This window comes from Rhinichthys klamathensis, unplaced genomic scaffold, assembly GCF_029890125.1.
Source record: "Rhinichthys klamathensis goyatoka isolate OS25496 unplaced genomic scaffold, OSU_Roscu_1.1 h1tg000717l_1, whole genome shotgun sequence".
In the NCBI taxonomy this organism is placed as follows: domain Eukaryota; kingdom Metazoa; phylum Chordata; class Actinopteri; order Cypriniformes; family Leuciscidae; genus Rhinichthys; species Rhinichthys klamathensis.
Genome location: NW_026607132.1, coordinates 48,502 through 72,975, shown reverse-complemented (window position 1 = coordinate 72,975; position 24,474 = coordinate 48,502). Strand labels below are relative to the sequence as shown.

Here is a 24,474-nt window from a genome sequence, read left to right as displayed (position 1 = left end):
TGTGTGGTCTGTTTCTGCGTAAAACAGCTGGAACATTTCACATCCGAGGTTATAGGTCACTGTGTTACTCTTGGCAAGCTGTCTAGTGTAATAAATAATTCCATTGTGCAATAGATTACAAAAAGATGATGGAAATCTGATGAGCTGAACACATTTCTGATGGTTGTCATATACAGAACTTATTATGACTAGTCAGAAGAATGAGGCGGGTGAAGTCATTGCTCCGGAAAGACCCTTTCATTTCAGACTGGCGGAAAAGGCCAGAATCACTGACCGCATCTGATGTTTGTGTTTCACTACATGTAGGATTTTCCCTTATTAGCTAAATGTGTTTATTGGTGCTGGCACAAACAGAAGGACAGTGCAACTAGTGTTTCATAAGTGTTTCCAAAGGTGAAAAGAATGCAAATAGAAGGGACTGGAAAATCATCTTTGCAGATATGTATTGATAATATAAATACAGTATACAAAGTGTGTGTGTGTGTGTGTGTGTGTGTGTGACCTGATGGAGAAGTAGTTGCTCTCAACGACAACATAATCACTGATCCGCTGGTTTCCACCCTGGCGATCCTGAATAAAGACAGCACACCTCACCAGCTACAGATTAAACACGCAAGAGCTTTAATACTCCATCTTAGACAGACTAAAAACGGACAGCACTGGACGAGTCTCAGACTACAAGGAAAACTTGCACTACTTCAATTTGCCGACCATTCAGTGTCTCATTCTGTCTTGAAAAACCCCTCAATCTCAGATGAAATCCTAATATTTATGATTAAAGCAAGACTACAGTGTCTTCCAACGAAGTATAATTTGGCAACATGGTATCCATCCAAGCATGAACCCTACTGCATATTACATCCAACTCAGCAGGAGAATGAAACGGTTGCTCACATATTAAATGGATGCTACAATTATAAAGGACTTTATGTGGCCAGACACGACCGTTTGGTTGATTTGGTTGCAAAGGACTTGCATAAGGTAACCTGTGGACATGATAGTAAGATTTACATGCATAGCACTGTACAAATGAACTGGTTTCATCATAACACATCCGACAGTGAGTACTTTAAAAACATTCCTAATACTCCTGACGTTGTAATTGTAAACGAGGGTATGAAATCTGTGTGTATCCTTGAAGTGGCTTGCTGTTTTGACCTGTATATGGACACTTGTTACTATTCCAAATTATTGAAATATCAACCACTGGTAGATCTCATTTACCAACTTGGATACAATTGTAAATTAATCATTTTGGTATTTGGAAGTTTAGGCCATGTCCATAAGAGTGTGATCAGGGGGATGCAGTTAGGGGGGCTGCAAAAAAAGGAGGCAAAAAGGCTTGCAAAATTCTGCTCTGTTTCAGCCACCATAGGGAGCATGCAGATATGGAGACGGAGATGTTTTGTTTATCCTTGATGTGTCGAGTATTATAAATGAAAAGACTTGTACAAGTATGTTAGCCATGAACTGTAGACCTGTCACCTTGTCAAAGACCCTTCCCAGAGTATTTGGATCTTGTTTTCTTTGTAATGTCTTTCAGATCCAAATAAAAGCATTCAAATGTGTGTGTGTGAGAGAGAGAGACAGAGAGAGAGTGTGTGTGTGTGTGTGTGTGTGTGTGTGTGAGAGAGAGAGAGAGAGAGAGAGAGAGAGAGAGAGAGAGAGAGAGAGAGAGAGAGAGAGAGAGAGAGAGAGAGAGAGAGAGAGAGAGAGAGAGAGAGAGAGAGAGAGAGAGAGAGAGAGAGAGAGAGAGAGAGAGAGAGAGAGAGAGAGTGAGTGTGTGTGTGTGTGTGTGAGAGAGAGACAGAGTGATACTACCGAAAGAAGAAAACAAAACTCCACAAAGATCATTGGGAAGAGTGTTGTTTAGTTCTGAATAAGAAAACAATCCAAACGTCGCTGTCATTGACTCATTATTCTTGCTGTGTGGAATTCATACCCAATATGTGACAGTCTGTGAATCTGTTGCTGGATGTTTGAGTCGATACCAGATATGAATTAAAAAGAGACTCATTTGGCTGTGTGTTGAACAGCGAGCGGCTCTCTGGTAAAGCTGGATAATCTTTCTCCCATGATGGACTACACTACACTGGTGCAGCTCAGCCGCCGCGGACCAGGAGGAGCCGGCCAGCACGGGCCCGAAGCCACTTTCTCCACACAGAGGCTCGGTAAGAACTCTTCCTAAGCCCTAACCCTAACCCTAACCCTAACCCCAAGAACTAAACCTAACCCTACTAACGCTCAACCACATCTAACATTCACCAAATGATGAGATATTAAAGTGTGTGTGTTCTGTCCTTAGAGCCGCTCGTGGGTGTGAAATTGACGCCTGTCAATCAGACCTCGCTGGTCCTGTCGTGGGACGCGGCTCCTGCCGACGACACCTGGGGTTACGAGGTCACGTGTCAGCAGGTCGGAGCTTCAGAAACCGTGAGGAGATTCCAGCTCGTGTCAAACTCCTCCAGTCTCCATCTGAGCGAGCTGAAACCCAGACACAAATACCAGTGCAGGGTGACGACGACCAGCAGCGCCACAGATCTGCCCTGTCCCACCGCCAGCGCCTGGACGCTCAGCGACCGTAAGCATGATGTTAAATCTCCTCATGTATATGGATTCCTTTCGTTACGGTTACAGAAGATTACCTGGATATTTTCTTAAACTTGTATATCTATATCTCCTCTGAAAGCTCTCTTGATGTCTCTCATCCACCCGGGTCTGGCCAATTGATTTCTACAGTTCTGTTCACATTACACACTGTTTGAGAGAGACTTCACAGAAACTCATGAAGTTGATGCCTTATTGTGCACAATGAGCACTTTAGAGTTGTGCGATGGGATATTTTACACTTACAGGCGATCAAACAATGAAGCATATACAGTATAGCACTGTACGTATGTACACAAGCAGCACTTGTACTTGGTGGGGGTAATTCATTGGTTATGCGTTGATCCTTCAGAGCTTCCTCCTCCTCCTGCCAACATCTCCACCTCTAACATCAGTGACAGCTCAGCCTTCATCACCTGGTGTGTGTCCGAGGGTCACTCCGTCTCCAGAGCCGTCATCCGCTACCAGCAGACGGAGCAGAAGGACTACAGCCAGCAGGTGGAGCTCGGCATGCAGCCGGACCAGACCAGCATGAGCTTCCAGCTCATGCTGGTGGAGCTCGGCGTGCAGCCGGACCAGACCAGCATGAGCTTCCAGCTCCGGGGCCTGAGGGCCGACAGCACCTACCAGCTGGAGCTCTGGACCCTCAACAACGTGGGAGAGAGTGTGGATCGGCCACAGGTCATCCTCCAGACGCTGACCCCGCAGGAGAGCAAACGTGAGTCTGAGATCTAACCTTCCTATGTGTCTTCATCCAGTGCATCTCAAAAAGCTTCCACTACTGAAGTCAGAATCTGGTTTTCAAGTGAAGCAGTGTATTTATGCGTGAACATATTCTGGAAACTCCCAACTGTCTCTGATGTTGCGCTGTACACAGGGGCGGGTTTACCATTTTGGGGGCCCTAAGCAAAGTTAGGATGGTACGTTCTGCTCAAAGGTACAGTTTTGGATTCATCAGAAGTTATACATTCATTTAGTTATCAAACATACTGTCTTTCTGCTGCAAAACATTATTTCAGCAAAATGAACAAAAATCAGCAGCCTAGTTACACAAGGAACTTGCCCATGTTTTTGGCAGAAATATCAGCAAAAACGACTTTATATATTTCAAACATTGATAAAGACAACTAAACAGTCAGTAATAAAATAAGAACCAATAAAGAAATTAAAAAACCATTAAAAAACTTTTGTTATTAAAGTTACAAAAGTTATTCAGTCAAGATCAACATCTATATGAGGATATTTTGACATCATTGTGTGTTTATTTGTCCGTTCAACTTAATTGAATTCGTATTTGCGGACTAGGCCTAGATGAATCAATAAGTGGAACAGAAATGTTAAGTATCCAATTCCTGACCTTAAGTATCTGATTCAAGAATTGAAATCAATTTCTGATTCACAAACCAGTTGTCCGGCGCAGCTTATTCAGTGTGCGACCGCGCCGGGTCTTCCACCTCATCAGAGGTTTCTTTTTCCATTTTGAAATTGTAAGCTTGTTCAAACTTTGAGTACTGGATTTCTTGTCTTTTGTTTCTTTCCATTTTTGAGTAATGCGTGGATATTTGTGCTTAATAATTGTTTCTGTCTACTAATCCGGGCCGCCCGGTAATAAATCATGTCAAAAGGAGTCATGGATTGAGTTAACTGCTTTTGGCCAGCAGGGGGCGTCCAAGCCTGCATTAGCGTGGTTTGCGTGGTGGTTAACAATGCTACGTTCTGTACAGACTGCTGCCGAGTGGGAACTTTAAGTGATCGATCACTCCGACGGGATTCACTCATCCTGATGTCTTTCAAACCTTACTTTTATTTGACTGTGAAAAATTTAATATTTTGAGAAATGCTTTCTTATTTATTTGTAATTTTTTTCATAGAAGAAAGTAAGTCATATGGGGAAGTAAATGGCAGAATGAATATTTCTGGGTGTTCCCTTAAGTATGTAGGTTGACTAAAGTGAGCATCCTTCTGAACCACAGAATCACAGATGAGATTGGCTGTACAGACTGAGAGAGTAACACTGCCCTCTACAGACACGGATCACTTACTGTTTATAAATCAGAATCAGAAAGAGCTTTATTGCACACACAAGGAATTTACCATGGTATTGTAGCCTCCAGTCTATACATATAAATTTAACAAGGCACATAATAACATTTACGAATAAGACGCATATAGGTTTAGTTAGGATATACATTTACAGATAATGAACATATTTCCAGTATTTTTTAGTAATATTTATTACAGTAGGACTGTGACGCTATTTTCTTCTAGAAACAAACTTTGTTGTATTATTTTCCTGTTATCTCTGTAAAGCTGCTTTGAAACAATCTGTATTGTAAAAAGCACTACATAAATAAAGGTGACTATTTTAAATAATAATATTAATAAATAGGACTAAATGAATTTTCAAAGATATTGCACTAAACAGTGGAGTGTTGCACTTGGAAGGCATTTAACTATTCAAGAGGAAAATAGCCTGTGGTAAGAAGCTGTTTCTGTGCCGAGATGTTCTAGTGCGCAGTGATCTGAGGTTCACACAGGCTGTGGCCGGGACGAGCGAGTCTGTGAAGATTTTCTGGAAGAGTACAGGTCCGGAGGGTGAGCAGATACCAATAATCCTCTCCGCAGTCCTGTCCTTTGTCAAGTCACATTTATTTATATAGTCCTTTTTACATTACAGATTGTTTCAAAGCCACTTTACAGCTTTGTATTTTCCTGATGTCTGATTTGGTGGCTGAACCACACCAGTTATAGAAGTGCACAGGACAGACTCAATGACGGCTGAGTAAAGCGGTGTCAGCTGGCGAAGGAAGTACAACCTCTGCTGGGCCGAGTCAATGTGATTGTCCCACTTCAGGTCCGGAGAGATGGTGCTGTGCAGGAACCTCCACAGTGCTGTTCATGATGCTGAGAGGAGGAGAGCAGGGGCTCCACCATCATCTCCATTGTTCTGAGCTTGTTCAGATCCAGGTTGTTGTGACTGCACCAGACAGCCAGTTGTTCAAACTCTTGTCTATATGCAGACTGGTGCAGTCATGTGTGTAGGTGAGAAGTGCAGTGGAGAGAGAACACACACCTGAGGAGCACCAGTGCCGATAGTGAGGGTCATGGATGTGAGTTTCCGCAGTAGCTGCCGCCTCTCTGTCAGAAAGCTGGTGATCCACTGACAGACTGGGCTGGGCAGGAAAAACTGGGTCAGTTTAATGATAGAAGATGGTGGTTGAAAGACGAACTGAAGTCCACAAATAAGATCCTTGCGTCCCAGGTCTGTCCAGATGTTGCAGGATATAATGTTGACTGCATTATATACAGACGTGCTTACTCTGAAGACAACTGAAGAGGATCCAGCAGAGGTCCAGTGATGTTCTTCTGGTGGGCCAACACCAGTCATTCAAACGACTTAAACAACATGAGAGCGACAGGTCTGTTAATAAGTCAAGTGATTTGGGGTTTTTTGGGGACCGGGGTGATAGTGAAGCGTTTGAAGCAGCAGGGAACTTCACACTGCTCCAGTGATCTGTTTAAGATCTGCGTGAAGATTGGGGTGAGATGGTCAGGCTTTTAAACAAGCAGCTGAGACACCATCTGGGCCTGAAGCTTTCCTAGTCTTCTGTTTTCTGAAGACCCGGCTCACGTCCTCCACACACACCTGAAGCGCAGGAGGTGGAGAAGGGTTGCAGGAGGTGCTGGTGAGTGTGTAAAGTGAAGATCAGAGTGGGTGTGAATCTAAGATTCTCAAACCTGCAGTAAAACGCATTCAGGTCCTCAGCCAGTAGTTGATTCTCCTGTCTTGTAATTGGTGATGTTCATCATACTCTTCTAGACTGATGCTGGGTCATAGAACTGGATTTTCAGCTTCTCAGAGTAGCTTCTTTTAGCTACTCTGATCTCCTTTGTTAGTCTGTTTCTGGTCTGGTTAGGTTAACTGATTTCAGTTTCTGACTGTAAGTCGGTATAAGATGAAGTAGACTGTGATCAGAGAGCCCCAAATCTGATCGTGGGACAGATATGCATTTTTTGTTACAGTGAATTACAGTTTTTGGTGGAAGACCTGGAAGCCCGGCATATTTGGTGCATTGACAGGTATGAATTCAGGTTTCAGTGAAGCACAATGCAGCAGAGTTTGAAAAGTCTTTCTTTGTGCGGGTGAGGAGAAATAGTTCACCCGTTTTGTTAGGAAGGCATCGAAGATTTGCTGGATGGATACTTATAGTTAGAAAGCCACATTCACAGACCTTAACAAGCGCGTCGTTTCCGTCTGACCGCGTGTTTGAACAGAACCGCTGCCCCTCAGATCACAGTTCAACACCAGAAACGTTCAACAAAGCATTTGAATAATCAAAGACTGGAAAAATGTTGTCTGGTGTGTGTTGCCTTATGTCCAGTAGTTTGTCTCTTGTGAAAAAGAAACAGCAAAAGAACTGGGGAGCTCCACACGAGGCAGCCATCTTATTCTTTACTATGATGAACATAAGCCTCAAAACTGTGGTCATTTCTCTTCTGCATGACACAAAAAAACAATGCAATACAGTGTTTGTCAAGTCAAGTCAAGTCATCTTCATTTATATAGCGCTTTTAACAATGGAGATTGTTTCAAAGCAGCTTTACAGAGATAAACGTACAATTTACGGTAACAGAGATTGTTTTGGCTTTATAGCGATTTTTGAATAATGTTATTTCCAGCTAAAGTTGGTTTTGATTGATTCACTTCCAGCTAAATTATCATTTGTTATTACATTAGGGGCCACTAAGACGACGGCGTTCTCTCTAAACAGACTTTAAACGCGAACCTGTGACCTGATGGCGTTCACATGCACATTAAAAATTGATTCTATAGTTATATTCGTTTGAATATGTGTGCGCAGGTTTGTAATTTCCCAACAAACCATGCCTAAACAAACTACTTGTCTTGCCTATAAATTTGATACAGAGTTTTATTTTATCACTTCGAGGTACGCGAACCGGATTTTCAAGAGCGCTTTATCTGTAGAGTGGGAAAGGGATCCTCCATAGGGAGAGGATAGTTGACACTTCAGCACTGCATTGTCATCGGGTCCAGGCGAATCTCCTTGGTCAGATCTGGATACGGCCTGGATCCGGCAGGCTGCAGGAAAACCTCGGGATAAACAAAGACACTAAAGTTAGCGTAGATGCCATTCTTCTTATGATGTAACCAGTACATCTGGATTTAAGGGAAGTGTTCCCAGTTCCGGCTGACCTAATCTATGCAGCCTAACATTGAATTATCGAAGTCTATAATGTATTATGTGTATGCTAGGTCAAAGAGATGTGTTTTTAGTCTAGCTTTGAACTGACAGAGTGTGTCTGCTTCCCGGACAATGGTAGGAAGACTATTCCAAAGTTTTGGTGCTAAATAGGAAAAGGATCTACCGCCAGCAGTCGATTTTGATATTCTAGGTATTATCAACTGGCCGGAGTTTTGAGATCGCAATAGACGTGAAGGACTATAATGCTTTAAAAGCTCACTCAAGTACTGCGGAGGTAAGCCATTTAGTGCTTTGTAAGTAATCAACAATATTTTAAAATTTATACGATGTTTAATAGGCAGCCAATGCAGTGTTGACAGAACCGGGCTAATATGGTCATATTTCCTGGTTCTGGTAAGAACTCGAGCGGCTGCGTTTTGAACTAGCTGTAGTTTGTTTATTAAGCGTGCAGGGCAACCACCCAGTAGAGCATTACAGTAATCTAGCCTTGATGTCATGAACGCATGAACTAATTGTTCTGCATTTGTTAATGAGAGCATATGGCGTAATTTAGATATGTTTTTAAGATGGAAAAATACGGTTTTACAGATACTAGACACGTGACTTTCAAATGAGAGATTGGTATCAAAGAGCACACACACACACACACACACACACACACACACACATTCCTAACCGACGACGAAGACTTAACAGAGCAGCCATCAAGTGTTAGACAGTATTCTAGGTTATTACGTGTGGAAGTTTTTTGTCCAATAATTAGAATCTCAGTTTTTTCAGAATTTAGTAGTAGGAAATTACTAGTCATCCAATTTTTTATATCGGCTATGCATTCCGTTAATTTTGTGAATTGGTAAGTTTCGTCGGGGCGTGAAGAAATATACAGCTGAGTATCATCGGCATAACAGTGAAAACTAGTTCCATGTTCCCTAATGATATCTCCTAATGGTAGCATGTACAGAGTGAACAGCAACGGTCCTAGTACTGAGCCTTGTGGTACGCCATACTGAACTTGTGATCGATAAGACATCTCTTCATTTACTGCTACAAACTGATAACGGTCAGATAAGTATGATTTAAACCATGCTAGTGCAACTCCACTAATGCCAACATAATTTTCGAGTCTATTTAAAAGAATGTTGTGGTCAATAGTATCAAATGCAGCACTAAGATCAAGTAACACTAATAGAGAGATACAACCACGATCGGATGATAAGAGCAGATCATGTGTGACTCTGATGAGAGCAGTCTCAGTACTATGGTACGGTCTGAATCCTGACTGAAAATCCTCGCAGATAGCATTTCTTTCTAGAAAGGAACACAGTTGTGAGGATACGGCTTTTTCTAATATCTTTGATAGAAAAGGCAGATTCGAGATCGGCCTGTAATTGACTAATTTTGTAGGATCAAGTTGCGTTTTTTTAACAAGTGGTTTTATCATAGCCAGCTTAAAGGTTTTTGGTACGTATCCTAGAGACAAAGACGAATTAATGATATTAAGAAGAGGATCTATGACCTCTGGAAGCATCTCTTTCAGTAGCTTAGTCGGTATAGGGTCTAACATACATGTTGTCGATTTAGATGATTTAACGAGTTTAGAAAATTCGTCCTCTCCTATGGCAACAAATGAATCAAATTTTTCCTCAGGGACACTACAATGCACTCCCTGATGCGATACTGTGGTAGACGGTTGCATAGTTATAATTTTGTCCCAGACAAATACTTTTGTTGTACCAGACAAATACTTTAACGCCATGTGATCCAGGCACAAATAATACATTTTGACCATTTTAAAAATAAATAAATTCAAACAAATGAACAAAATATAATGAAGGTAAATGTGTATTATTGAGCAAAATGGGTACAAATGTGCGAAAAACAATGAAATATGCTAATACTGTTTAATTCACATTACGTTAATTAATGCTACATTATTAACATTTATTTAGCATACTACATTATTTAACCCTCTGGGGTCTAAGCTGTTTTTGGGGTCCTTGAGATATTTTGACATGCCCTGACATTTGTGCTTTTTTCAGTTGCTTATAAACATATTAATGGCACAGGTGTAATTGCACTCTATTTAGCACAAACAGGGCTACCATAATATGTGAGCAACATGTATGTACATGTTTGTATTTTTGAGAGAATATTGTTTATGCATGGTTTTTGAAAAAACTAAAAATGAAAGTTTCTGAAATAAGGCCACAAAACACATACTAAATATGTGTCCACAAGACTTTTGACTAATGGATGTTGTCGCCTAGAGTTTTTTCTTCAAAATGATCGGAAAATCATCCTGCCTAATCATTCACATAAAACAATAGATTATTTTAAATTGTGAAAAACATTTTTTTGTTTGGAAAGGCAATATGCGAACGGGCGTGAACGGCCCAACCCCCTCATGAATAATTAGGTGGTTCTCACCTGAGAAGACAAAGACCCGCATAATAATGAGCCTTTCATTCAGGTGTGTCACACAAGAAAGAATGCAAGGACAATATATATACATATATACATACACACACACACACATATATATATATACACTACCATTCAAAAGTTTGGGGTCAGTGAGAATTTTATTTTTATTTTTTAGAGGAAAGAAATCAATACTTTTATTTATCAAGGAATAATTAATTTGATCGAAAGTGACAGTAAAGACATTTATAATGTTACAAAAGATTCTAACCCTAACCCTATTCATCAAAGAATCAAAAAAAAAAAAAAAAAAAAACTGTACAACTGACAGACCAACAACTGTTTCAACATTGATAATAATAATAAATGTTTCTTGAGCATCAAATCCTCATATTATACTGATTTGTGAAGGATCATTTGACACTGAAGACACTGACTGTAATGACGGAGAAGAGGCAGTCGAATCCATCTGCAGCACTTTATTCAAACAGGTAATAAAACAAGGAATCACTGACATGAAACAAATGCACACGTTTCAGCATGTAGCGTGGCAAAACAAGACTTCGCAATGAACATAGAACTGAGCAGTCCAGATAAAGGGTAGGTAACGATTAACAGGTGGGAGTGATGAGACTGAATGGAGAAACCAGGCAGGGATGGAACCTAATGATAGCAGAGGGGAATGATAGGAAGTGCAGTTCTAGAACTCAGGTGACAAGGAGCGTGTGAGATCGGGGAGAGGTGAAGGCGCGCGCTCAGTGACACTGACACTGGTGATGCTGAAAATTCAGCTTTGATCACAGGAATAAATTACACTTTACTATATATTCACACAGAAAACAGCTGATTTACACTGGAGTAATATTTAATACTATAACTGATTTTTGTTGTATTTTTAATCAAATAAGCGCAGCCATGGTTAGCAGAAGAGAATTCTTTTAAAAGTATTTAAAATCGTACCGACCCCAAACTTTTGAACGGTAGTGTATATATATATATATAATCAAAATATAAATGAAAGTCAAAAGCACATTTTTAGTCATACCTGGAAACAAATCCTGTTCAAATAGGTTATATGGGCCATTCTATAGAATTGGTTCAAAGTTAGATTGGAAACATCTTGAAAAGAAAATGGTCTTTTTCCATAAATGTCTTATAAAGTATTATTTTTTAAAGTAGGCCAATACATTTTATCATACATATTTCAAAGTTAAAGGATTCATTATTTTGATATAGCCTAGCTTGCATTGGAACAAACACTATAACAGTTGATTAGTTTATTTTTGACAAAACATACTATATATTTAACATATGAGCAGAAACTGTCTAACAAAAGCTTATTTGATGTCTATTTTAGAGTAAAAACCTTATAATCTATCCAAAACTAGTCAACGACATGTTGGCATTACAGACACTATTCTATATCGCGATTAGAACAAATCTCAGTAGTCTATAGCAATATAGTTTGGATGTGTTCATGTAAAAATAACGTTTACTAATGTAGGAGCGAGATTGAATGAACGGCACAGATGCGATGTACATCTGTAGTAAACAACATCGCACGCGCGTCTGTGCCATTCATTCATTCACACACAGAAACGCAATTCATATTTAAACAGTCTTTGTGCAGTTTACAGACACTATTCAATAACGCGATTAGAACAAAGCACTTAAGAATAAATAACCTACTGCATCAGCTGAATCCGTGCTCCTCGAAATGAAACTACCAGCACTTCTGAGGTAACTTTTCCATGATTATTACGATAGTATTATTCCTCACAGCGCAGCAAGACGAGGTAAAGTACAAGATTCTTATTAAACTGGATGTTTTATCCAGCTGATGTGGGCGTTTTCATGGCTTGCATCAACATTTCCGTTTGAATAGCACGCGCTCTCAGTGGGCGTGGTCACATTAACACATCATACGCTATAATTAGCTGAAAGGAAAAAGACTGACATCTCTCTCTTTTCATACAGATTGCATAAACTGAGAATATTGTGAAAAATGTTTTTTATATAAATTACTTCATTTAAAAGAAGAGAATTTCAGCTTCATAAAGAAAAATTGTTTCAATCATTTTTCGGACTCGTTTCAGAATGAACTTCACTGACAGAGAGAATGCAAAATTCGCATCATGTTTATTTTTCTTTATTTGACAAAAAGCATAACACTTTGTTTTTATTGTGAGTATCCACAAAAAAATAGACACTTAACAGGATCTAATGATGTACAACACTTATATGTAAGATCAAAATCAACAGAGTAATTTGAGTCTCTTTGTCACTGATAAGGAAAAAAGTGAGCTTGTCGCGCCGGCGCGATAGCCGACCACAGAGGGTTAACACTTGACAGGTAACGTTCTGCAATATAGAATGTGATTTACAGCTGTATTCTAGACAGTAATCCTATCTGTTGTGTTTCAGAGCTGCACGGACTCACGGCTCATGGAAACATGCTCTTCTACGCCATACTGGGCTCCGCTGGCATGACGTGCATCACCATCCTGCTGGCCTTCTGCATCGTATTGCAGCTGAAGAGAGCCACCTTCCAGAGACGCATGGTGCAGGCCTTTCACAACATAGTGGTGAGATCACAACTGAATTCAGTCACAGCTTACTCTGTATAGCAGGGTTTCCAGTGATCCTGAAGACCTTCATTAGCTGCTTCAGGTCTGCTGGACCGGACCTACAGAGTCTGTAAACATCTGTCTTTCCCGTGCGCACAGAGAGAGGAGCCCGTGGTCCAGTTTAGCTCCGTGCCTCTAAACATGCCGAAGAAAGTTCCCAACTCCAGCCAGTCTGTGGCCTATCCAGCCCTGGATTGGAGCGACATAAAGTTCCAGGACGTGATCGGAGAGGGAAACTTTGGACAGGTGTTGAAAGCTCGCATTAAGAAAGACGGGCTGAGGATGGATGCGGCCATCAAGAGAATGAAAGGCAAGAGGAATTCGTCATTAGAGTCATTATGTGTGCTAGCGATTGCACAGTTTTTCTCACGACGTCTTATTCTCTGTCTACTCAATAGAATATGCATCTAAGGACGACCACAGGGACTTTGCGGGCGAACTGGAGGTCTTGTGTAAGCTGGGTCACCATCCGAACATCATTAACCTCCTGGGAGCGTGTGAACACAGAGGTGTGTGGCTCAAATGCATGATCTTCTTGATAGGGCATTACTGCATAACAGAGCTCATTTGCACTGTTTGCTTGTGCTGCAGGTTACCTGTATCTGGCCATTGAATACGCTCCTCACGGAAACCTGCTGGACTTCCTGCGTAAGAGCCGCGTGTTAGAGACGGACCCGGCCTTCGCCATCGCTAACAGCACCGCCTCCACGCTCTCCTCGCAGCAGCTCCTGCACTTCGCTGCGGACGTGGCACGAGGCATGGACTACCTGAGCCAGAAACAGGTGATCGCAGGAAACACACTGTCAAGTCAAGTCATCTTCATTTATTTAGCGCTTTTAATAAAGGATTGTTCCAAAGCGGCTTTACAGTGATAATAGGAAATTAAAGTAACAGAGATTGTTTTGGTTCTACAGCAGCTCCAGAATAAAGTTAATCTCCAGCTAAAGTCAGCTTTGATTGATTCACCTCCGTTGCAACGATCATCAGTTATTAACTTAGGGGCCGCTAACACGACACCGCTCTAACAGAAGACTCTTAAGTTCTCTCTACGCTAACTTCAAAAACGCGAGCCTGTGAGAACGCTGATGGCGAGCACATGCGCATTAAGAGTTCATTCTATAGGGATGCGCGTTTGAATATATGTGCCGGCGTGTAGTCCTTCCCTAAAAAACAAACCCTCAACAAACTACTTGTCTGGCCTTAAAATTTATAATACAGAATTTTTATCGCTTCGGCGTAGCCACGCGAACCGGAATTATCCCGACAATGCTTTATCTGTGGAGAGGTAAGGGAAGGAGGCCTTCACAGGGAGAGACTAGGGACACATCAGGACTGTGTTGTCGTCGCATCCAGAAGCAGGTCCTTCATCAGATCTGGATACGCCCTGGATCCGGCGGACTGCGGTAAACCTCAGGATAAACAGAGAGACGGTCCTAATAGCTGTCCTAAAAGTGTCTCTGCAATAGGATTATTTCCAGGATTAGTTCCCTAGAAACATTCCAGGATTTTTTTCCATATAGCGACTTAAATGGGGTCCAATGGGTTGAAGGTCCAAATGTGAGTTTCAGTGCAGCTTCAAAGTCTCGACACGATCCAGCCGAGGAATAAGAGTCTTATCTAGACAAACCATGAGCCATTTTATAACAAAATAAACATTTATATATCTTTTAACCACAAATGCTCATCTTGCACTAGCACGACTTCTCGCATTACGTTATCACGTTGAAAGGTCACGTGTGACATAGGAGGAAGTACAGACCTAGTGTTTACACAGCGAACGTGCAAAGACTAAGTCAAACTCCCTTTACAAAAAATAAATAAATAAATAAATAAAAGGTAAAACAACGACTTCGGAAGATTTTGAAGTTGGAGGAGAAAATGAGTTGGAGGAGTTTTTCGTCCTGCCCTCTCACAGAGCTAGTGCAACTGCCTTATTCCTCGGCAGCTGCAATTTAGACATTCAACCCGTTGGACCCATTGAAGTCCATTATATGGAGAAAAATCCTGGAATGTTTTCCTCAAAAACCTTTATTTCTTTTCAACTGAAGAAAGAAAGACATGAACACCTTGGATGATGTGGGGGTTAGTAAATTATCAGGAAATTTTAATTCTGAAGTGAACTAATCCTTTAATTGGGCTCACCAAACACATATTTATGTTTACTGATGCTAAACTATATAATTGATCATTTTCTCATACTGTATCTGCGCTTGTGTCATGCCTCACATCAGGACACCCTCATTCTTCTCACATAATCAAGTCGTTTACACTCTAGTCAATATGTCTTTTTTTTTACTACTTTGAAACCTACTTTAAAGTTTGCGTTCTCGAGCCACCAAAACACTGTTGTCGTTAAATTAACGGCCAGAATGGATAAAAAGTTTTCTATTTTCTGTTGAAGACGGTGTTGTGTAAGTACCCCTAAGGTAATATATAATGACTTTTACAATGGAAATTAATAAATTAAAAACTTACTTAAACTGGACAATATCTTTCTTGTAGATCTGCTGTACAGCCAAAACAATCATTGTTGGATTAATTTCCTGTTATCACTGTAAAGCTGCTTTGAAACAATCTGTATTGTAAAAAGCACTATATTAATGTAGGTGACTTGACTATGTGCATTTATTTGGTTAGTCACATTACCTTGCTATTTCCAAGTTGGCACCACTGCATATTTAATTAACATTTCTGAATATTTTTCTTTTGCAGTTTATTCACAGAGATCTAGCAGCCAGAAACATCCTGGTAGGAGAAAACTTTATGGCAAAGATCGCTGATTTCGGCCTGTCCAGAGGTCAGGAGGTTTACGTGAAGAAGACAATGGTAAAGATCTGAAGGCCGCTGCTCTTGTCATGCATAAATGAACGTGTGATTTAACGTGTGTGTTTCTCCGCAGGGCCGTCTGCCGGTGAGATGGATGGCCATTGAATCTCTCAACTACAGTGTTTACACCACCAACAGTGACGTGTAAGAGTCTTTCAGTCTGTTGTGTCTGCCTGAGAGTAACGTGTGTTGTGTCTGCGCTGAGAGTAATGTGTGTTGTGTCTGCCTGAGAGTAATGTGTGTTGTGTCTGCCTGAGAGTAACGTGTGTTGTGTCTGCGCTGAGAGTAATGTGTGTTGTGTCTGCCTGAGAGTAATGTGTGTTGTGTCTGCCTGAGAGTAACGTGTGTTGTGTCTGCGCTGAGAGTAATGTGTGTTGTGTCTGCCTGAGAGTAACGTGTGTTGTGTCTGCCTGAGAGTAACGTGTGTTGTGTCTGCCTGAGAGTAACGTGTGTTGTGTCTGCCTGAGAGTAACGTGTGTTGTGTCTGCGCTGAGAGTAACGTGTGTTGTGTCTGCGCTGAGAGTAACGTGTGTTGTGTCTGCGCTGAGAGTAACGTGTGTTGTGTCTGCCTGAGAGTAACGTGTGTTGTGTCTGCCTGAGAGTAACGTGTGTTGTGTCTGCGCTGAGAGTAACGTGTGTTGTGTCTGCCTGAGAGTAATGTGTGTTGTGTCTGCCTGAGAGTAACGTGTGTTGTGTCTGCCTGAGAGTAACGTGTGTTGTGTCTGCCTGAGAGTAATGTGTGTTGTGTCTGCCTGAGAGTAACGTGTGTTGTGTCTGCCTGAGAGTAACGTGTGTTGCGTCTGCGCTGAGAGTAACGTGTGTTGTGTCTGCGCTGAGAGTAATGTGTGTTGTGTCTGCCTGAGAGTAATGTGTGTTGCGTCTGCGCTGAGAGTAACGTGTGTTGTGTCTGCGCTGAGAGTAACGTGTGTTGTGTCTGCCTGAGAGTAACGTGTGTTGTGTCTGCCTGAGAGTAACGTGTGTTGCGTCTGCGCTGAGAGTAACGTGTGTTGTGTCTGCCTGAGAGTAATGTGTGTTGTGTCTGCCTGAGAGTAACGTGTGTTGTGTCTGCCTGAGAGTAACGTGTGTTGCGTCTGCGCTGAGAGTAACGTGTGTTGTGTCTGCGCTGAGAGTAACGTGTGTTGTGTCTGCCTGAGAGTAATGTGTGTTGTGTCTGCCTGAGAGTAACGTGTGTTGTGTCTGCCTGAGAGTAACGTGTGTTGTGTCTGCCTGAGAGTAACGTGTGTTGTGTCTGCGCTGAGGGTAACGTGTGTTGTGTCTGCCTGAGAGTAACGTGTGTTGTGTCTGCCTGAGAGTAACGTGTGTTGTGTCTGCCTGAGAGTAACGTGTGTTGTGTCTGCCTGAGAGTAACGTGTGTTGTGTCTGAGCTGAGAGTAACGTGTGTTGTGTCTGCCTGAGAGTAACGTGTGTTGTGTCTGCGCTGAGAGTAACGTGTGTTGTGTCTGCCCTGAGAGTAACGTGTGTTGTGTCTGCCTGAGAGTAACGTGTGTTGTGTCTGCCTGAGAGTAACGTGTGTTGTGTCTGAGCTGAGAGTAACGTGTTGTGTCTGCCTGAGAGTAACGTGTGTTGTGTCTGCCTGAGAGTAACGTGTGTTTTGTCTGCCTGAGAGTAACGTGTGTTGTGTCTGCCTGAGAGTAACGTGTGTTGTGTCTGCCTGAGAGTAACGTGTGTTGCGTCTGCCTGAGAGTAATGTGTGTTGTGTCTGCCTGAGAGTAACGTGTGTTGTGTCTGCCTGAGAGTAACGTGTGTTGTGTCTGCCTGAGAGTAACGTGTGTTGTGTCTGCGCTGAGAGTAACAAGTGTTGTGTTGTGTCTGCCTGAGAGTAACGTGTGTTGTGTCTGCCTGAGAGTAACGTGTGTTGTGTCTGCCTGAGAGTAACGTGTGTTGTGTCTGCCTGAGAGTAACGTGTGTTGTGTCTGCCTGAGAGTAACGTGTGTTGTGTCTGCCTGAGAGTAACGTGTGTTGTGTCTGCGCTGAGAGTAACGTGTGTTGTGTCTGCGCTGAGAGTAACGTGTGTTGTGTCTGAGCTGAGAGTAACGTGTGTTGTGTCTGCCTGAGAGTAATGTGTGTTGTGTCTGCCTGAGAGTAACGTGTGTTGTGTCTGCCTGAGAGTAACGTGTGTTGTGTCTGCCTGAGAGTAACGTGTGTTGTGTCTGCCTGAGAGTAACGTGTGTTGTGTCTGCCTGAGAGTAACGTGTGTTGTGTCTGCGCTGAGAGTAACAAGTGTTGTGTTGTGTCTGCCTGAGAGTAACGTGTGTTGTGTCTGCCTGAGAGTAACGTGTGTTGTGTCTGCCTGAGAGTAACGTGTGTTGTGTCTGCCTGAGAGTAACGTGTGTTGTGTCTGCGCTGAGAGTAACGTGTGTTGTGTCTGAGCTGAGAGTAACGTGTGTTGTGTCTGCGCTGAGAGTAACGTGTGTTGTGTCTGCGCTGAGAGTAACGTGTGTTGTGTCTGCGCTGAGAGTAACGTGTGTTGTGTCTGCCTGAGAGTAACGTGTGTTGTGTCTGCCTGAGAGTAACGTGTGTTGTGTCTGAGCTGAGAGTAACGTGTGTTGTGTCTGAGCTGAGAGTAACGTGTGTTGTGTCTGAGCTGAGAGTAACGTGTGTTGTGTCTGCGCTGAGAGTAACGTGTGTTGTGTCTGCCTGAGAGTAACGTGTGTTGTGTCTGAGCTGAGAGTAACGTGTGTTGTGTCTGAGCTGAGAGTAACGTGTGTTGTGTCTGCGCTGAGAGTAACGTGTGTTGTGTCTGCGCTGAGAGTAACGTGTGTTGTGTCTGCGCTGAGAGTAACGTGTGTTGTGTCTGCCTGAGAGTAACGTGTGTTGTGTCTGCGCTGAGAGTAACGTGTGTTGTGTCTGCGCTGAGAGTAACGTGTGTTGTGTCTGCGCTGAGAGTAACGTGTGTTGTGTCTGCGCTGAGAGTAACGTGTGTTGTGTCTGCCTGAGAGTAACGTGTGTTGTGTCTGCCTGAGAGTAACGTGTGTTGTGTCTGCGCTGAGAGTAACGTGTGTTGTGTCTGCGCTGAGAGTAACGTGTGTTGTGTCTGCGCTGAGAGTAACGTGTGTTGTGTCTGCGCTGAGAGTAACGTGTGTTGTGTCTGCGCTGAGAGTAACGTGTGTTGTGTCTGCGCTGAGAGTAACGTGTGTTGTGTCTGCCTGAGAGTAACGTGTGTTGTGTCTGCCTGAGAGTAACGTGTGTTGTGTCTGCGCTGAGAGTAACGTGTGTTGTGTCTGCCTGAGAGTAACGTGTGTTGTGTCTGCCTGAGAGTAACGTGTGTTGTGTCTGCGCTGAGAGTAACGTGTGTTGTGTCTGCCTGAGAGTAACGTGTGTTGTGTCTGCGCTGAGAGTAACGTGTGTTGTGTCTGCGCTGAGAGTAACGTGTGTTGTGTCTGCGCTGAGAGTAACGTGTGTTGTGTCTGCGCTGAGAGTAACGTGTGTTGTGTCTGCGCTGAGAGTAACGTGTGTTGTGTCTGCGCTGAGAGTAACGTGTGTTGTGTCTGCCTGAGAGTAACGTGTGTTGTGTCTGCCTGAGAGTAACGTGTGTTGTGTCTGCCTGAGAGTAACGTGTGTTGTGTCTGAGCTGAGAGTAACGTGTGTTGTGTCTGCCTGAGAGTAACGTGTGTTGTGTCTGCGCTGAGAGTAACGTGTGTTGTGTCTGCCTGAGAGTAATGTGTGTTGTGTCTGCGCTGAGAGTAACGTGTGTTGTGTCTGAGCTGAGAGTAACGTGTGTTGTGTCTGCCTGAGAGTAACGTGTGTTGTGTCTGCCTGAAAGTAACGTGTGTTGTGTCTGCCTGAGAGTAACGTGTGTTGTGTCTGCCTGAGAGTAACGTGTGTTGTGTCTGAGCTGAGAGTAACGTGTGTTGTGTCTGCGCTGAGAGTAACGTGTGTTGTGTCTGCCTGAGAGTAACGTGTGTTGTGTCTGAGCTGAGAGTAACGTGTGTTGTGTCTGCGCTGAGAGTAACGTGTGTTGTGTCTGAGCTGAGAGTAACGTGTGTTGTGTCTGAGCTGAGAGTAACGTGTGTTGTGTCTGCGCTGAGAGTAACGTGTGTTGTGTCTGAGCTGAGAGTAACGTGTGTTGTGTCTGAGCTGAGAGTAACGTGTGTTGTGTCTGCCTGAGAGTAATGTGTGTTGTGTCTGCCTGAGAGTAACGTGTGTTGTGTCTGAGCTGAGAGTAACGTGTGTTGTGTCTGAGCTGAGAGTAACGTGTGTTGTGTCTGCCTGAGAGTAACGTGTGTTGTGTCTGAGCTGAGAGTAACGTGTGTTGTGTCTGCGCTGAGAGTAACGTGTGTTGTGTCTGCCTGAGAGTAACGTGTGTTGTGTCTGCCTGAGAGTAACGTGTGTTGTGTCTGCGCTGAGAGTAACGTGTGTTGTGTCTGAGCTGAGAGTAACGTGTGTTGTGTCTGCCTGAGAGTAACGTGTGTTGTGTCTGCGCTGAGAGTAACGTGTGTTGTGTCTGAGCTGAGAGTAACGTGTGTTGTGTCTGCCTGAGAGTAACGTGTGTTGTGTCTGCCCTGAGAGTAACGTGTGTTGTGTCTGAGCTGAGAGTAACGTGTGTTGTGTCTGAGCTGAGAGTAACGTGTGTTGTGTCTGCCTGAGAGTAACGTGTGTTGTGTCTGCCTGAGAGTAACGTGTGTTGTGTCTGAGCTGAGAGTAACGTGTGTTGTGTCTGCGCTGAGAGTAACGTGTGTTGTGTCTGCCTGAGAGTAACGTGTGTTGTGTCTGCCTGAGAGTAACGTGTGTTGTGTCTGCGCTGAGAGTAACGTGTGTTGTGTCTGAGCTGAGAGTAACGTGTGTTGTGTCTGAGCTGAGAGTAATGTGTGTTGTGTCTGCCTGAGAGTAACGTGTGTTGTGTCTGAGCTGAGAGTAACGTGTGTTGTGTCTGCGCTGAGAGTAACGTGTGTTGTGTCTGAGCTGAGAGTAACGTGTGTTGTGTCTGAGCTGAGAGTAACGTGTGTTGTGTCTGCCTGAGAGTAACGTGTGTTGTGTCTGCCTGAGAGTAACGTGTGTTGTGTCTGCGCTGAGAGTAACGTGTGTTGTGTCTGCGCTGAGAGTAACGTGTGTTGTGTCTGCGCTGAGAGTAACGTGTGTTGTGTCTGAGCTGAGAGTAACGTGTGTTGTGTCTGCCTGAGAGTAACGTGTGCTGTGTCTGCCTGAGAGTAACGTGTGTTGTGTCTGCCTGAGAGTAACGTGTGTTGTGTCTGAGCTGAGAGTAACGTGTGTTGTGTCTGAGCTGAGAGTAACGTGTGTTGTGTCTGCGCTGAGAGTAACGTGTGTTGTGTCTGCCTGAGAGTAACGTGTGTTGTGTCTGCGCTGAGAGTAACGTGTGTTGTGTCTGCGCTGAGAGTAACGTGTGTTGTGTCTGCCTGAGAGTAACGTGTGTTGTGTCTGCCTGAGAGTAACGTGTGTTGTGTCTGAGCTGAGAGTAACGTGTGTTGTGTCTGCCTGAGAGTAACGTGTGTTGTGTCTGCCTGAGAGTAACGTGTGTTGTGTCTGAGCTGAGAGTAACGTGTGTTGTGTCTGAGCTGAGAGTAACGTGTGTTGTGTCTGCCTGAGAGTAACGTGTGTTGTGTCTGCCTGAGAGTAACGTGTGTTGTGTCTGAGCTGAGAGTAACGTGTGTTGTGTCTGAGCTGAGAGTAACGTGTGTTGCGTCTGCGCTGAGAGTAACGTGTGTTGTGTCTGAGCTGAGAGTAACGTGTGTTGTGTCTGAGCTGAGAGTAACGTGTGTTGTGTCTGCGCTGAGAGTAACGTGTGTTGTGTCTGCCTGAGAGTAACGTGTGTTGTGTCTGCGCTGAGAGTAACGTGTGTTGTGTCTGCGCTGAGAGTAACGTGTGTTGTGTCTGCCTGAGAGTAACGTGTGTTGTGTCTGCCTGAGAGTAACGTGTGTTGTGTCTGCGCAGGTGGTCGTACGGCGTGCTGCTCTGGGAGGTGGTCAGCTTAGGTCTGTGTTCACTGCATATTACTCAATATTCTCAATATTACTGTAGGTGTATCCCAATTCACGTGCTTATGCACTATTTAGCATAAATAGTGTGAGTAATGAAAAAGTTCTAAAAATCACTTCAAAAACCTGCATGATGAATCATCAAGTTAATTGGACACTTCATGCACTCACTGATCGCAGGTTTAATTAAACCTAGCGTATGAAGACATGCTATCAGAATGATACTGAATGACTAAATAACCATATAAAACTCGTACACTAGATGGTATAGAGAACATTTAGTGCATAATTTGGGACACACCTACAGTATTGGAGGTCGGTTTCGTGTCTGAGGTGTTCCTGCTGACATGTGATTGGTTGGCTCTTGATTGGCAGGAGGAACACCGTACTGCGGTCTGACGTGCGCTGAGCTCTACGAGAAACTCCCACTGGGCTTCCGGCTGGAGAAGCCGCTCAACTGCGATGACGAGGTGTAAGTGTGAAGCGCCGGTCAGCCACACATTTGCGAGAGCAAAAGGAATGAAGACTTTCTCTGTCTCGCTCTACAGGTATGAGCTAATGAAACAGTGCTGGAAGGAGAAGCCGTACGAGAGACCGTCATTCGCTCAGATCCTGATGTCACTCAATCGTATGCTGGAGGAGCGGAAGGTATCATGGGGATTATTACTCTTCCAGTTCTGATGAAGAGCATCATCATTACATGTTGTTTTGCTGATGACCTTCTCCTCTCATTCTGTCCAGACGTACGTCAACACGACGCTCTATGAGAAGTTCACCTACGCCGGCATTGACTGTTCTGCGGAGGAGGCTGGCTGATCTCAGAGCTTCATTACGCTTAATATCATCCTCTAATTCACAGACTAGAGGTTTACACACACTGTGTGTATCATATTTCTGTTTGCTGTGAAGTGTTTATTGATATGTGAGATGTTGACTGCAGATGCTGACAGATGTGTAACATTTGTATATTTCATTGTTTTTAATAAAACCCCTGTTGTTTGATACTGCGAGCCCTTCTGTTTCTGAATGTACATACTGAAGACTTCAATCCGGCAGCTTTAAGCCCAATAAACCTCTGGAAAAGCTTCAGAACAATCAAACATGATTTCAGTCTGTAATTATGTGTACAGCTGCAGAAAGTGGTTGGATATCATTTTAAAGGGCAGACAAACATTAGCTGTGTGAATAAATGAGGAAATTAATTTTAAACGTCCATCATCATTTGTCTCTATGACGGAGTAACTTTTGTCTGGCTAAAGTTGTCATTTCTACTGATAGGTCACAAATCTCTCTAATTCACCTCTTTGATTTTATTTACATCCCACATCACAATAATTCTTTTTTTTTTTTACCAAAGCCACTTTGTGTGTATTTTCTGACTGAAGACATGCCATACATATAGTACAAATCCGTTTTGTAAAGTGCGTTTCACAATACAGATTGTTTCGAAGCAACTCTGGAGAAAAGACACGTCTTAATGATAATAAATTACTTAATAAATTACATCCTATGCTATCAATGTCAAATGCGAAACAATTAGTTAATGCGTTCATGAGCTCAAGGCTAGATTATTGTAATGCTCTTATGGGTGGTTGCCCTGCACGCTTAATAAACAAACTACAGCTATCAACACTGCATTTGCTCCCTATTAAACATCGTACAAATTTTAAAATATTGCTAATTACTTACAAAACACTAAATGGTTTAGCTCCCCAGTACTTGAGCGAGCTCTTAACGCATTGGAACCTATTTCAAAGTTTGCGTTCTCGAACCACCAGGCACTGTTGTTGTGCGAATGAGCGGTCGGATCGCATTAAGGGTTTTCTGTTAGAGCGGTGTCGTGTTAGCGGCCTCTAAGTTAATAACTAATGATCTTTGCAACAGAAGTGAATCAATCAAAACTAACTTTATCTGGACAATAACTTTATTCTAGAGCTGCTGTAAAGCCAAACAATCTGTTACTTTAATTTCCTATTATCACTGTTAAGCTGCTTTGAAACAATCTATATTATTAAAAGTGCTGTAAAAATACAGGTGACTTGACTTGACTTAATGATACACTGTCATTTGGGCCTAATGAACAGAGAATCTTACATTAAATCAGCAAACTTCCTTCAGTCTCTTTAATCCTAGTGAAGCGTTTCATTCTGACAACTAACATCCAATAAATCTGCCAGCTAGAACAAATATAATTCACATGTAAGGTTTGCTTTTTCCTGAATTAATGATAAAACAACACTACGTTTTTTTGCACTAGTTTTGGTAAATCGTCTAAAAGGGAACATTTGTATTTTTCCCATTTCAACACCTAAAATAGGCGAACAAACAACTTAATTGATTGTTTTCATGTCATAGTTTTGTATAATACATTTTTTTTGGTCCCTGATATTTCCTAGATGTTTTGTGATTTAATAACGATTATGAGCGCTGTTCAATATGACACAGAATTGTCACTTGCTTTATTGTAAAATACACAAAGGATGTTGTTTTACATGCCATGACCATCAGAGTCAGCTTCTCCTCACAGATGTGTTCAGTCATCAGCTTCAGGCCTCAGGGCAGCGTCACACACGCGTCTCCCTCTGTCTCTCTCCGCGCCAGGATCACACACACCTCGTACACGCGGAAGGCAGCGAAGGCGGTGGCCAGCAGACACGCGGCGCCCAAGATGTACCACCAGTTGAAGAGGCCGAAGGAAACTCCTTTGCCGATGCAGTAGATGCCGAAACACACCAGCGCCAGCGCGGAGAAGAGCTGCACACACAGCGGCGGCCCAGAGGACGCGTGTTTCTCGCTCATGATGAGAAGCGGTTG

The 24,474-nt window shown here is 43.0% G+C and overlaps 1 protein-coding gene across 1 annotated transcript in view; it reads left to right on the top strand.

The window, feature by feature from the left end:
* Positions 1-22,662, top strand: part of tek (TEK tyrosine kinase, endothelial) — a 47,025-nt gene extending 24,363 nt beyond the window's left edge. Inside the window, exons 11-23 of the mRNA XM_056242255.1 lie at positions 2,037-2,171; positions 2,306-2,581; positions 2,960-3,325; positions 12,678-12,838; positions 12,980-13,190; positions 13,279-13,389; positions 13,472-13,662; positions 15,593-15,706; positions 15,780-15,850; positions 21,617-21,657; positions 22,036-22,132; positions 22,209-22,308; positions 22,402-22,662. Of these exons, the coding sequence (XP_056098230.1) occupies positions 2,037-2,171; positions 2,306-2,581; positions 2,960-3,325; positions 12,678-12,838; positions 12,980-13,190; positions 13,279-13,389; positions 13,472-13,662; positions 15,593-15,706; positions 15,780-15,850; positions 21,617-21,657; positions 22,036-22,132; positions 22,209-22,308; positions 22,402-22,476 (1,949 nt within the window). The 3' untranslated portion in view covers positions 22,477-22,662. The remainder of the gene's footprint in view (positions 1-2,036; positions 2,172-2,305; positions 2,582-2,959; positions 3,326-12,677; positions 12,839-12,979; positions 13,191-13,278; positions 13,390-13,471; positions 13,663-15,592; positions 15,707-15,779; positions 15,851-21,616; positions 21,658-22,035; positions 22,133-22,208; positions 22,309-22,401) is intronic.
* Positions 22,663-24,474: the final 1,812 nt, after the last annotated feature.